The sequence below is a fragment of the Calcarisporiella thermophila genome (assembly GCF_041956535.1).
Source record: "Calcarisporiella thermophila strain CBS 279.70 unplaced genomic scaffold VTP21scaffold_11, whole genome shotgun sequence".
NCBI classification, from domain to species: domain Eukaryota; kingdom Fungi; phylum Calcarisporiellomycota; class Calcarisporiellomycetes; order Calcarisporiellales; family Calcarisporiellaceae; genus Calcarisporiella; species Calcarisporiella thermophila.
The window spans coordinates 31,561-42,772 of record NW_027192201.1 but is presented as its reverse complement, the minus strand read 5'-3'; the positions used below and the strand labels follow the sequence as shown (position 1 = coordinate 42,772).

General features: G+C 34.6%; 3 protein-coding genes and 2 non-coding genes across 5 annotated transcripts; 3 read left to right on the top strand and 2 right to left on the bottom strand.

Moving 5' to 3' along the window:
* Positions 1-1,455: 1,455 nt before the first annotated feature.
* Positions 1,456-1,528, bottom strand: VTP21DRAFT_t146. Its single transcript has one exon. It is a non-coding gene; the product is annotated as a tRNA-Ser (tRNA).
* Positions 1,529-1,931: 403 nt separating this feature from the next.
* On the top strand, positions 1,932-2,004 carry VTP21DRAFT_t154. Its single transcript has one exon. It is a non-coding gene; the product is annotated as a tRNA-Thr (tRNA).
* Positions 2,005-2,515: 511 nt separating this feature from the next.
* VTP21DRAFT_1130 (uncharacterized protein) lies at positions 2,516-4,276 on the bottom strand (the record flags this gene model as incomplete). Its single annotated transcript, XM_069390731.1, has 1 exon — positions 2,516-4,276. One exon carries the CDS (start codon positions 4,274-4,276, stop codon positions 2,516-2,518), a length of 1,761 nt encoding a protein of 586 aa, XP_069251251.1.
* A 1,657-nt stretch (positions 4,277-5,933) lies between these two features.
* On the top strand, positions 5,934-6,977 carry VTP21DRAFT_1129 (uncharacterized protein; the record flags this gene model as incomplete). Its single annotated transcript, XM_069390719.1, has 1 exon — positions 5,934-6,977. The coding sequence occupies one exon, from the start codon at positions 5,934-5,936 to the stop codon at positions 6,975-6,977; it is 1,044 nt and encodes a 347-aa protein (XP_069251250.1).
* A 2,070-nt stretch (positions 6,978-9,047) lies between these two features.
* VTP21DRAFT_1128 (uncharacterized protein) lies at positions 9,048-9,839 on the top strand (the record flags this gene model as incomplete). The annotated part of the gene is made up of 1 exon (XM_069390708.1): positions 9,048-9,839. The coding sequence occupies one exon, from the start codon at positions 9,048-9,050 to the stop codon at positions 9,837-9,839; it is 792 nt and encodes a 263-aa protein (XP_069251249.1).
* Positions 9,840-11,212: the final 1,373 nt, after the last annotated feature.

The following is an 11,212-nucleotide window of genomic DNA, read 5'->3' as shown; positions in this document are numbered from 1 at the left end:
ACTCTTAGTTTGTGACTGCTATCCACTTGATCAGAAGCTGAGTCTTGATTATTGAAAAGATCGCCCTTACGATAAGTACAACGATTACATTGGTTTCACGTACATGCTATTCACGACAACTACGATACACGCATATCGATTGAACGTCTATCGATCAAGGGCCTATATCTCGTTATGTTAAGTCCATTGACATTAACTTCATGTAATATATGGAAATTAAATAAAAGTTTCCATTGATTGATCAAAAAAAATTGATAGGAACTTGTTATTAATTAGAATAAAAAGGTTAAGCCTTATATAAGAATAAGAAAACAGATAGATGGAAATAGTAGAATAGATAGAATGGTATAACAAAAGAAACATTTCACATATCACGTAATATTTGTCAAAAAGTGAATAGGGTAGAACAAAGGTAACGCTCAAATTAAAGAATTGGTCTTCCAAAAATTAGATGAAAAGATTAGATTTGAAATAAAAGATTAGATTTCCTTCTCGCTAGGCGATTCTCATTGGTTAAGTCCACCACGGTTCATAACATTGTTGTGAGGAAATTTGGAACTAAATGTATCAATGGCGCAGTAGTAGAGAATGGAGGCTTAGCTTTTGTGACTTGATCACTTTATTATCTTTATTTCTTTAACTGAGCCCTTTTGTGAGAATATTTAATATTATACGGTTATTTATTACGCCAACCTTATTTTATGATAACTTTATTATATTGATATGATGCCATTTTATTACTCTTATTATTTATATTTTTCCCTATGTGATACGTTAACAACAGTACAAAAAGACCGATATTTCATTTACAATAAAAGACGTGCTATTTTGTATTGAGATAGAACCGGATACGTTTCAAACCACCATCTTGTGTCGTTTATTAGTCTTCTGAAGTGTTTAAGGAAGGATAATCAAGAGCTTAGGTTTTTTTTTTGATCAATCAGCGGAGACTTTTATTAGTTTCCGTAGCTTACAAGAGTTTAATGATTACAATGAAATAAGAAAAAGGGAGGAATAAAGGGTACATTAGATGTATATAGTGATCGGGTATTTGGTGAAAGATATGAAGTAAAGAGGAGGGGAGGAGGGAAAGAGCGGATTGGGAGAGAGGAAGGATTGCTTCGTCACTCCAGTTTTAGTCTTGCTCTATCCGAACTTTCTATTACCGCTCCCCGAAGGAGCTTAGGGATATTTTTTTTTTTTGATCAATTAATAGAAACTTTTATTTAATTTCCATATATTACATGAAGTTAATGTCAATGGACTTAACTTAACGAGATATAGGCCCTTGATCGATAGACGTTCAATCGATATGCGTGTATCGTTGTTGTCGTGAATAGCATGTACGTGAAACCAATGTAATCTTTGTACTTATCGTAAGGGCGATCTTTTCAATAATCAAGACACAGCTTCTGATCAAGTGGACAGCAGTCACAAACTAAGAGTAAGTGCTGGTGGGGGAGGTGGGATTCGAACCCACGCCGTTCTCATCGGCATCCCAGGGATAGTCCACTACACTAACCCTCCCCCGAAGGAGCTTAGGGATAGCTAGAGGATTGTCGGGATAGAACTTATTAGACATATATTCGACGCAACACAAGTGACATAAATTCGGTAGGGATAATCTAGGATAATTGGGACAGGGATAAGGGAATAAAGGATTTATTACAGAAAACCAAGGAAGAGGAATATATTCATAGTACTCCGGGGATGATTATTCTCCTGTTACAATGTTCTCAAAGAGTATCCCTTTATATAGGGTGAAGTATGACAAATGAAATAAACTAATAACGGGAATTCTAATTAATATAATCTTAATACTTGTTTGCGGCTGCACTTGCGTCGCACTTGCGTCGTAGTCGGATGCCGGAGGGTAGTCTTCAATCTCGTTAGGCCTCCTATCTGATTCAGTTTATGAGACAAGAGAAATAGGTCACTTGGCTCAGTTGGCAGAGCGTCTGCCTAGTAAGCAGAAGGTCATGAGTTCGATTCTCATAGTGACCATCAATTATGAGTAATTATTTTTCCTGAATCTACTCTTCTTTAAAACTCTTATGAAAATACTAAATTTTTCGTTCAATATTTTGTGACAAATAAGCTAATATATTACATATATTTCTATTATCTTAATATGTATATTTAACCTTTCTCTTCAAAGGATAACTATTAATTATAAATTAACAATATAATATTTAATATGATATCAAAATAGGATAATGATTTAAGATTTACCAATATTTATAAGAAATTAGTTGTATTATAGAAGAAAAAAAATAAAATAATAATATATATTTATATAATATATCTATAAAAATATATATTTTTACTATAGCTAGCATAAAAACTAAATGTAATATAAATTTATTATCGCAAATGTCCTCAAATAACTCATATATAAGTAGAAACATTTTTATTATTTACCTATTTATTTATCTTAATTTTAAAGAACTTGCCATATATTATAAATAATATATCTGTTTTATTTTTATTTTAATGTCAAGATAAATAAACAGAATCAAAACCAAATGCTATGGAGAATTTGCCTCTTAACAGTATCTTTAGAAATTTGTGTGCGAATATCATCTGGAAATCTTACAGCTATTATGTAATATACCAGTGAATAAATCGCGGTGATAAATCGAATCACTAAATAATAGGGAATGTCGTAAAGGATGGGGAAGCAGAAAAGAACATCAGGCCGCATTGCAAGTCCAATGCGACCAAGACTTAGGGATTGAAAAGTTAAATAAAACACCTCAGCTGCCCAACTAATTACAATGGAGTCCACGTAGAAGACTAAAAGGCTGTTCAACGAATCCACTGATCTTATTCGCAGGAACGATACGAATATCCCAATGATCTGTGAATATTCTCTTAGGATAGAAATAACCTTCCAAAGGCATATCAATCTAACAAACCATTTGGGTTTGTATCCAAGACCACCCGGTGAGAAAATCACCTTAATCCATTTATAAATAAACATGTGGCCGGCTGGATCCCATGAACGAAGGCGCTGATTTACAAATGAGTGTTCCTGGCAACTACATGGGGTAGGGTTGATTTTTCGTTTAAGCGGATTCGGTAAAATATCGTACCAGTGAACGAAGCAAAAGGGGACGATGGTAGGGACAACGCAATCTCGAACATATCCAATTCTTGTGGCTTGGTCGACACCTAACTTGCTTCCTCTTCTTCCAGATAATTTGTGGACTATGTAGCCCATTTCCAAATCTTCGCCATTAAAGATCGTACAGTGACGTTCTAATACACCCATTAATGCCGTCACCTTCCAAGTTGAAATTGCTCCAGATGCGAAAAGCTGTGTGCCGAATATATCATGAGTGTACCTTCCAACGTTCCCACTAAGGTATTCACAATCTTGAAGTTTAGCAGCTAAGGTGGCATTATTGTTTTCCGCAGAGAGTGGATATGCAAGGGCGACTTTCGACGGATCTTCGAACTGTTTCTCTATTGACTTCGAGGGCCAGTACTCCGGGATGATTACATCGTCGTCAATAGTGGTAATAATATCGATTTCTGAAGCTCCTGAAATCCAAAGTTGGTATAAATAGTAGACAGCCGCATATTGTGCAATACTCTTATTTCCATAAGATATGTGCGATACATTTATATCACCTAAAGATTCCTTGGTATCTTCGCCATAATATTCTTCAGTTAATTTTGCGCATATGGCGTCAGTTCTTGCTACTTCTTTATGTGTGGAGCCGTTGTCCGCCACAAACACTTGATGGGGTCTAACATGTCTGAGTAGCGCTTTTATTGTTTTCTCCAACTTGTCAGAGCTGTTGTGGGCAACTATGATAAATGCATGGCGCTCAGATGCTTTCTCAATCTCGGGCTGGGGCAAGGGATCCCATCTCGCTAATATTCCAAACATCGAATTTAGAACGATACCGAATATCATGCTGGCGTAGATATAATAATAGAGGATAGGATCTACCCTAAAATTATTATATGTTCTCCAGTAATCACAGAACTTCCATGCGGAGACGAAAAACCTCACTGGCGTCAAATCCTTCCATACAGACTGGTATGCAATCAACCCAATGGCGCCAAGAGGAATACCACACCCGACAACCGCTGAAAAAAATATTGTGAAGGCAGAAGATTTGTGGGAGTAGCCATGATTGAAAAATCTCAACCGGAATACATAACTTCCAAGAGGATACACTATCCCAGCGTAAAATCCTCCAATGGAAAGTACCACCAAAGCAAACGCAACAAAAAATGAGTGTGAATCTAACATAATATCCATTTTTCAAAGATGTTAATAAATAAATGATCGTTTATGATAAGATGATGGTGTTTAGAAGGAGTGAAATATCAATTATTTAACCAATTCTCTTTTCCATATTTTTGGCGAAAATATAAATATTGTGGTAAATTCAAGTTAGAATTAAAGAGTTCGCAAATCAACATTGGAATATTTTTCCTTTATATAATGCATAGAAAACAGTGGCCAAAAAAAAAATTATCAATTTTTTGAAACAATAAAGCAAAAAACTTATCGAAATACCGGAAAGATTAGAGGAAAGCCGTGGCTTTTTTTTTTTGCCAGAAGGGGTTTTTATATAATATATAATTAGATTTCTAATTTTAGTTAGTCCATCTTGAAGTTAGAGACAAAAAAATATCGAAAATGATATAATTTCGACAGCTCATTTTGTTCATTTAGAGTGTGGGAGTTTCAATATCAATAATTGAAAGAGTTGAAATGGTTGCCGATTCTATAAAATAATAATATCATTGAAGAAGTGTTAAGATGGTTTTACTTGTATGTCAACTGTGTATTGCATAGCTTTTTTTCATTTATATACATGCGTTAAAATAATAATAAAAACAAATATGAATAAAGCTTGCCGATTTGTTTTTATTTTCCTCTACTAAGAATAATCCGAATTGACGACGCTGCTATTTAAAAATGAATAAAACTTAACAATTATACTTCATTGTATATTTGGCTAAACCATATAAATTTTAATTGATTGTTCAAGTTTATTAACATTTCTGCAGTTTTTAAAACTATTAAGGATTGATATTTTATCAAAACGCTCCAAATGGGCGAACCTCTCAGAAGATGAAGAAATACTATTATCCACATCAAAAATTATTTACCACAAAAATATCGGCGACATCTGAGCTTGTAATAACTTTGCATTTGGTATTGTGGTTGATCTAATTTATCCGATCGAGAATTGAAGATGCTGCTGGACATATGCAAGCCATTTTCCTAGATAACTACTTGGAAGTCTCGAAATTAATTTAGTCGAGGCAATTCACGTATCGATAAAATATCTACAGTCAACTTGGTAAAATTTGAATGATTGATTAATAGGAGTTATCTCATTGATGCCAAGATATACAATAAAAAGATTTCTAGTCACCCAAAAGAATAAATCTATATATATAGAATATATGACATAAAATTTCAGGTGACTTAATGATTTGACAGGATATATACTTAGCTACGTATTATAAATATTCCACCATTAGATTCATACTTCGAAAGCCTATGCTATTTTACTCAGAAAAAACTGAGTCTCATTAAACTATTCCACTAGCTTTTGTGGCATAGTTTATTTCAGCTGATAGTTTAAACTTACCAGTATAATTTAAATCTAACATATATGCCATATTCTTAACAAGGTAGAAAAACCCCAAATAGGAAAGAATACATTGAGAGCTTATTGCCAAGGAGAATGGTGCATAACACCATCTCGATTGAAATGATAACGCCAACATAAGCCATGATTATGGCTTGCACTACCTCATTTTCCCTATCCGACTATAAACAAACAAATCCACTAGAATGAGACGAATCTTTTAATGCAGTGTAGAGAGTATATAAATACAGGTGTTGCCTCCGCATCTTTAGACATTCCACGTATGAATTTCTCGTTGAAATTTCAATCATGTTGAAACAGGACGACTTTTCTTATGTCTTGGTCACAGGCGGAGCCGGATACATTGGTTCTCAAACCGTAATCGAGTTACTTGCCGAAAACTATCAAGTCATCATTATTGACAACTTAAGCAACTCTTGTCTCGAGTCGTTAAACAGGATTGTCCAAATAACAGGAAGAAGCCCTATTTTCAGGCAGATATCGCTATTAGACAAGAAGGCACTTTTCGACATATTTGAAGAATTCGACATATGGGCAGTCGTACACTTTGCTGGTCTCAAATCTGTCAATGAATCTTTCGACGATCCATTGAAATACTACGAGAATAATGTAGTGGGCTCATGTAATTTGCTTCTGGCTATGCGTCAAGCGGGTTGCCGAAAGTTAGTATTCTCGTCATCAGCCACTGTCTACGGAAATCCAGATGAGGAAACAATCTCAGAAAACCATTTTCTACATCCGATCAATCCCTACGGAAGGACGAAGCTGATGATAGAACTTATAATTGACGACTTCTGTCAGAGTGACCCAACCATGAATGCCATAATGCTTAGATATTTTAATCCGATCGGTGCTCACCCATCAAGTCTCATTGGAGAAAATCCTCTAGGCCCGCCCAATAACTTACTACCATGTATCACTCAATCTCTGGTGAATTCTAAGCAGCTCCAAGTATTCGGCCTAGATTATCCTACCAAGGATGGTACTGCAGTGAGAGATTATATCCACGTAGTCGACCTAGCCGTGGGACACCTTGCCGCATTAGAAAAGCTTCGTGTTGAAAAGACAGGCTGTGTAGCATATAACATGGGGAATGGAAGAGGCTATACTGTTTTGGAAGTTATTAATTGCATTGAAAAGATAAGCGGAAAGAAAATAGACTGGAAGGGAACAGGCCGTAGGCCGGGGGATACTGCCAAAGTTGTTGCTGATCCTACGAAGGCCTACTCGGAATTGAATTGGAAACCAGTTCATGATCTTCAAGATATGTGTCGTTCGGCTTGGATGTGGCAAAAACGAAATCCTGATGGTCTATTAACACCCCATAAATGAATATTATGCTGATCACAAGTCTTCATACACCATTGGGATTCCAAGTCTAATTTAATCAAGTTTAATTGTTTGCTTAACAATGATCTAAATGCTTTCGATATTTTATCTCTTTGTTGTTAAGTGAAACTTTTTATATACAAGTGCTTTATCTCAGGATTTTTTTCTCTTTTTTGAGTAAAATATATGCCAATTCCCAACAAATCTTGATAATTATCACAAACCAGCTCTCTTTCTGGATGAAGTTAGGTGATTATGTACTGATTTATTCTGGTTATATATACTACGATAATTATCTGTTGCCAGAGCGCTTATTTTATGATTCTACCATTTCTGCATCTGTCCAAGTTTCATATACGTCTATTTTAAAATTCCCAAGCCCATCTCCGATGCATTTGTTGTTATCACGATTGCTTTCTCTTACCAACGAGCAATTGTACGCACCCAAGAAGCTTTTCCTAATTCATTTTTCTAGTTTAGTTAACTAATAAAAAGCTGGCTAGTTATTTTACATGATGTAATCAATTTTTTTTTTAATTTAATCCACTGCAAGTTGTTTATTACTAAATTTTAAGTTGCTCATAATATTTGCAATTTTCTTCTGTTCTCAAATCTAAACCTTTCCATTCTAGTTTTAAATTGTTATTTTATACATGAATTATTAAAAGTAGATTTATAATCATTCAGTTCTTTTTAGATTAAAATTTTGAAGCGCAGATAATATGGCTGTGTTATTCTTAGCTCAAATTCGCGATCTGGTGAACACAGCTCGAAAAACAATATAGATTTAAGAATGCATTAAGTATGAAATGCGATTATCATTTTAAGAAGTGATATTAATTTTCAAGAGACCGGATTACTTATCGTGTTAGGTCGAATAACTTCGTACACATTCATTGGAACATTTTGCCCACTTATTTTGCCGACACGGCCATGAAATGAATCAATTTACCCACTTACTATATTTTTCAATTCCAAAACACTGTACTGCATGCTACTTGTCTTTTTCAAAGCCAGATTGAATCTATTCAATTAAGGAGAATATATATAAGGCGACATATGCTCAGAAGGAGAAAAGCAAATTATTTGGAATAGGTAAGTTGTCAACCAACCTTGAAAATTCAACTAGCTGTTCCATCAAGCACACGTTGGAGAATTACAAGCAGTAAGTTATTATTTTGGGTTCAAAATTCTCGTTCTACTCATGCCGACAAGTGGTCTGCCGTCGTGATAGTCAACGACTAATATTGCATTACCTTTACTATAGTCTTGCAAAATTTTTCCTTGATGTTAAAGAAAATCTCAAAATATTTATGGAATATTTCAAAAATAAAATGAGTCGGTTCCTATTTTTATAAGTACGCTTACTTAAAGCTCCAACAGTAAATATCTCGTTTGAATACTCAGAAGGTGTATGCATAATAGTTATTAGTTCCGCCCCTGCTTTCATAGGTACTCTCAGTAGTGCCGCTATTTTTGCCTAACACTACCTTGAATCTTGGCATAATGCAAAGAGTGTTCAATATATAGTAGTATGTACCCCAAGTTTGAGCACTAAAAAAACTTTGAGACAATTGACCGAGTTTTCAAATCAATGTGATAGGATGAATCTGGCAAGAATTGTGGTGAGTGTAAAAGTTCGAAATTAATATAGTTTTTGCATATTATATATGAGTGCTATTTAACTGTAATTTGCGTATCAATTATAAAAGATATATTCTACTAAATACTTTTATTAAATTTTTTGCAGTATGCTTTATCATGTTGCTTTTTAAGAATTGCCATGTTATTACTTCTATAAAAAAATATATGGCTTTAATATTATCAATTAACGTTCAGAAAGAAAATCAACTGAGCTGTATTTAAACCGGGTACAAACCGAATCACCCTTTTAAGTGTCTGATTCACTCCAATGTAAATAATGTAATCTTGACCAATAATTGGTTTTATCCTCATGGAGTTTGGGCAACAAACCCTAAACCCCTATACTATTTTTTCATGTTGTGTAACAAAGGGACTCTTTGTCGAGATTAAAAGGCTTATAATAGATTGAAACGAGACAGACTCGAAAAGATGGTAAAATTCATAAGCGATCTAAAATGCATTCGAATATTGTTTTTAGGAGTCATAGTCGCTGCAATTTCTCTGGCGACGATATTTGTTGCAAAGACTATTGAGAACACAGTTGTTCGTCGGTCAAGATATCCTCTGTCAGCCATTGAATATGAAGTCGCGCAATCTGATTCTCGAGTAAACGGAGATGGCGGACAAGAATCCAAGATCACCATTCCAAATCTAATATATATGTTCATCACCGATCGCACGGATATTCGTTTTTATCAGATGATGAAGATGTCTGAGAATTTGGTATATGTCGTTGACAACAATGTGGACCCATCAAAATCTGAGCTCCAATCTCTCAAGCATGTACTGCGGTTAAATAAGACCTACGACTACCTCCATCTTACAGAGAAAGTTGCTGACACTTTATCGGTTATGGGAAATTATTACAATTTTAACACGATTTCAAAAATTGATGATGACAGCATCTTAGACTATGACCGATTTATGCGGCTTAATCTATCAGAGGACATATACATGGGGAATATGATGTATTACAACGTAGAGTTTAACCTCGGCAGCTTTCACTTTGGGCAGGGTGGTTTCTATACTCTTGGTAAACAATGTCTTGACTGTATCCTACGTAATGTTAGAGATCTGGAGTTGCTTCCTGGAGAGGATTCAAGCTTGGGGAGAGTTATATCTAAGCACTGCAAGTGTAAAGTTGTCGATAGTAGTAAGGAACTACACTTTCACAAGCAATACACGAATGGGTTAAATAAGAAGTGCGAATTAAACGCATAGAATATACCCTGGACCCATTAACAAAATTTTATTGACTTTATTATCTTATAATTGCTAGAATGTTGTATCTATTGTGATTATTTGCTCTTATATTCAAACAAACAGTTTGAAATTCGAGAAAATTAAGCAAGTCTATGAAGGATTTTAAGATCTGGAAAATTAAATTTATATTTTACACACACTGAAAAGCGTGCACTATATAATGTCACCATTAAACTATATGCAATATTAATAATATGAATAATTGAGATGTAAACGGTGTATTACTATCGGCAGTTTTTTCGCCAACTTCATAATGATATATTAATAGAGTGTTTATTTATTCATTTTTCTTTCAAATTTATTCAATCTAATTAGAAGATTTGCCAAGTAACCCACTTCCATTTTTATGCCCTGCACATCCTACTTTGGGTGTCATCTGGGATGCTAACTGCGATACATGATCCTCACAACTTGAATTTTTCCCGCAATCTTTGGACATTTGTAAAAGCATAGTTTCAATGGCATCACACCTAGGTTGATAATTAAAAGTTGCATCCAACCCAATTTTCGCATAATTATGGCAAGCTGCCTGACACCCGCTTAAATTATCTGCGTGTGAGCTCTGGCATTCTGAATAACAGTTGGAACGAAACCTTGTGAAAATCTCCACAGGAGAAGGGTTACTACTGAAGTCAAAATTTGAAAGTAGCGCTGGGATCGCAGTGGTAGATGCCATTAGGAGCACAATGAAAAAAATACCGACCATCGTGTACAAGTAAAATTAACAAAAAAGATAGCTGATTATTTTTTGTAAACAGTATGTATTAAGCGAATAAACGTGTTTTCCAAGTTAAATCTATAATCGAATGCATTCCTCTTGGCCATATTTATAGACAATCTTCTTTATCAAGACATTACAGAGACGGTGGATCATATTGAAATACTATTGGTACACTGAAGTTGGTTCGAATTTGGAATTCTTTCGTATTGTATGGAAGCGGAGCCGTATTTTATGATTAGCACTAGGTTCAAATACAGAGCCAAATTTATAAATTTAAATCTCCTCATATAGTAAAACAATTTTAAGGAAGGTATTCATTTACATCTCGATTGCACTTAATTGGTGTCTTTATCCTCATCTCAATAGCTTAATATAGCATAAATCTAGGCCAAACACTATTGCCCAACTGGAAAACATTTGCTTAAATACTTGTTTTCCTCAATATCACCGAAAATCTCACCGACACCGCAAATCGACTTGTCCCTTCCATTAAGGTTCAGCGACAGATAAAAATCTGGATCCTTATTGAAATCAAGAGAAAGTTAAGCAACAAGGAGATCAAGTACTATTTAAAGATGGATTCAGAAAAAAATATTCAATACATGATTTA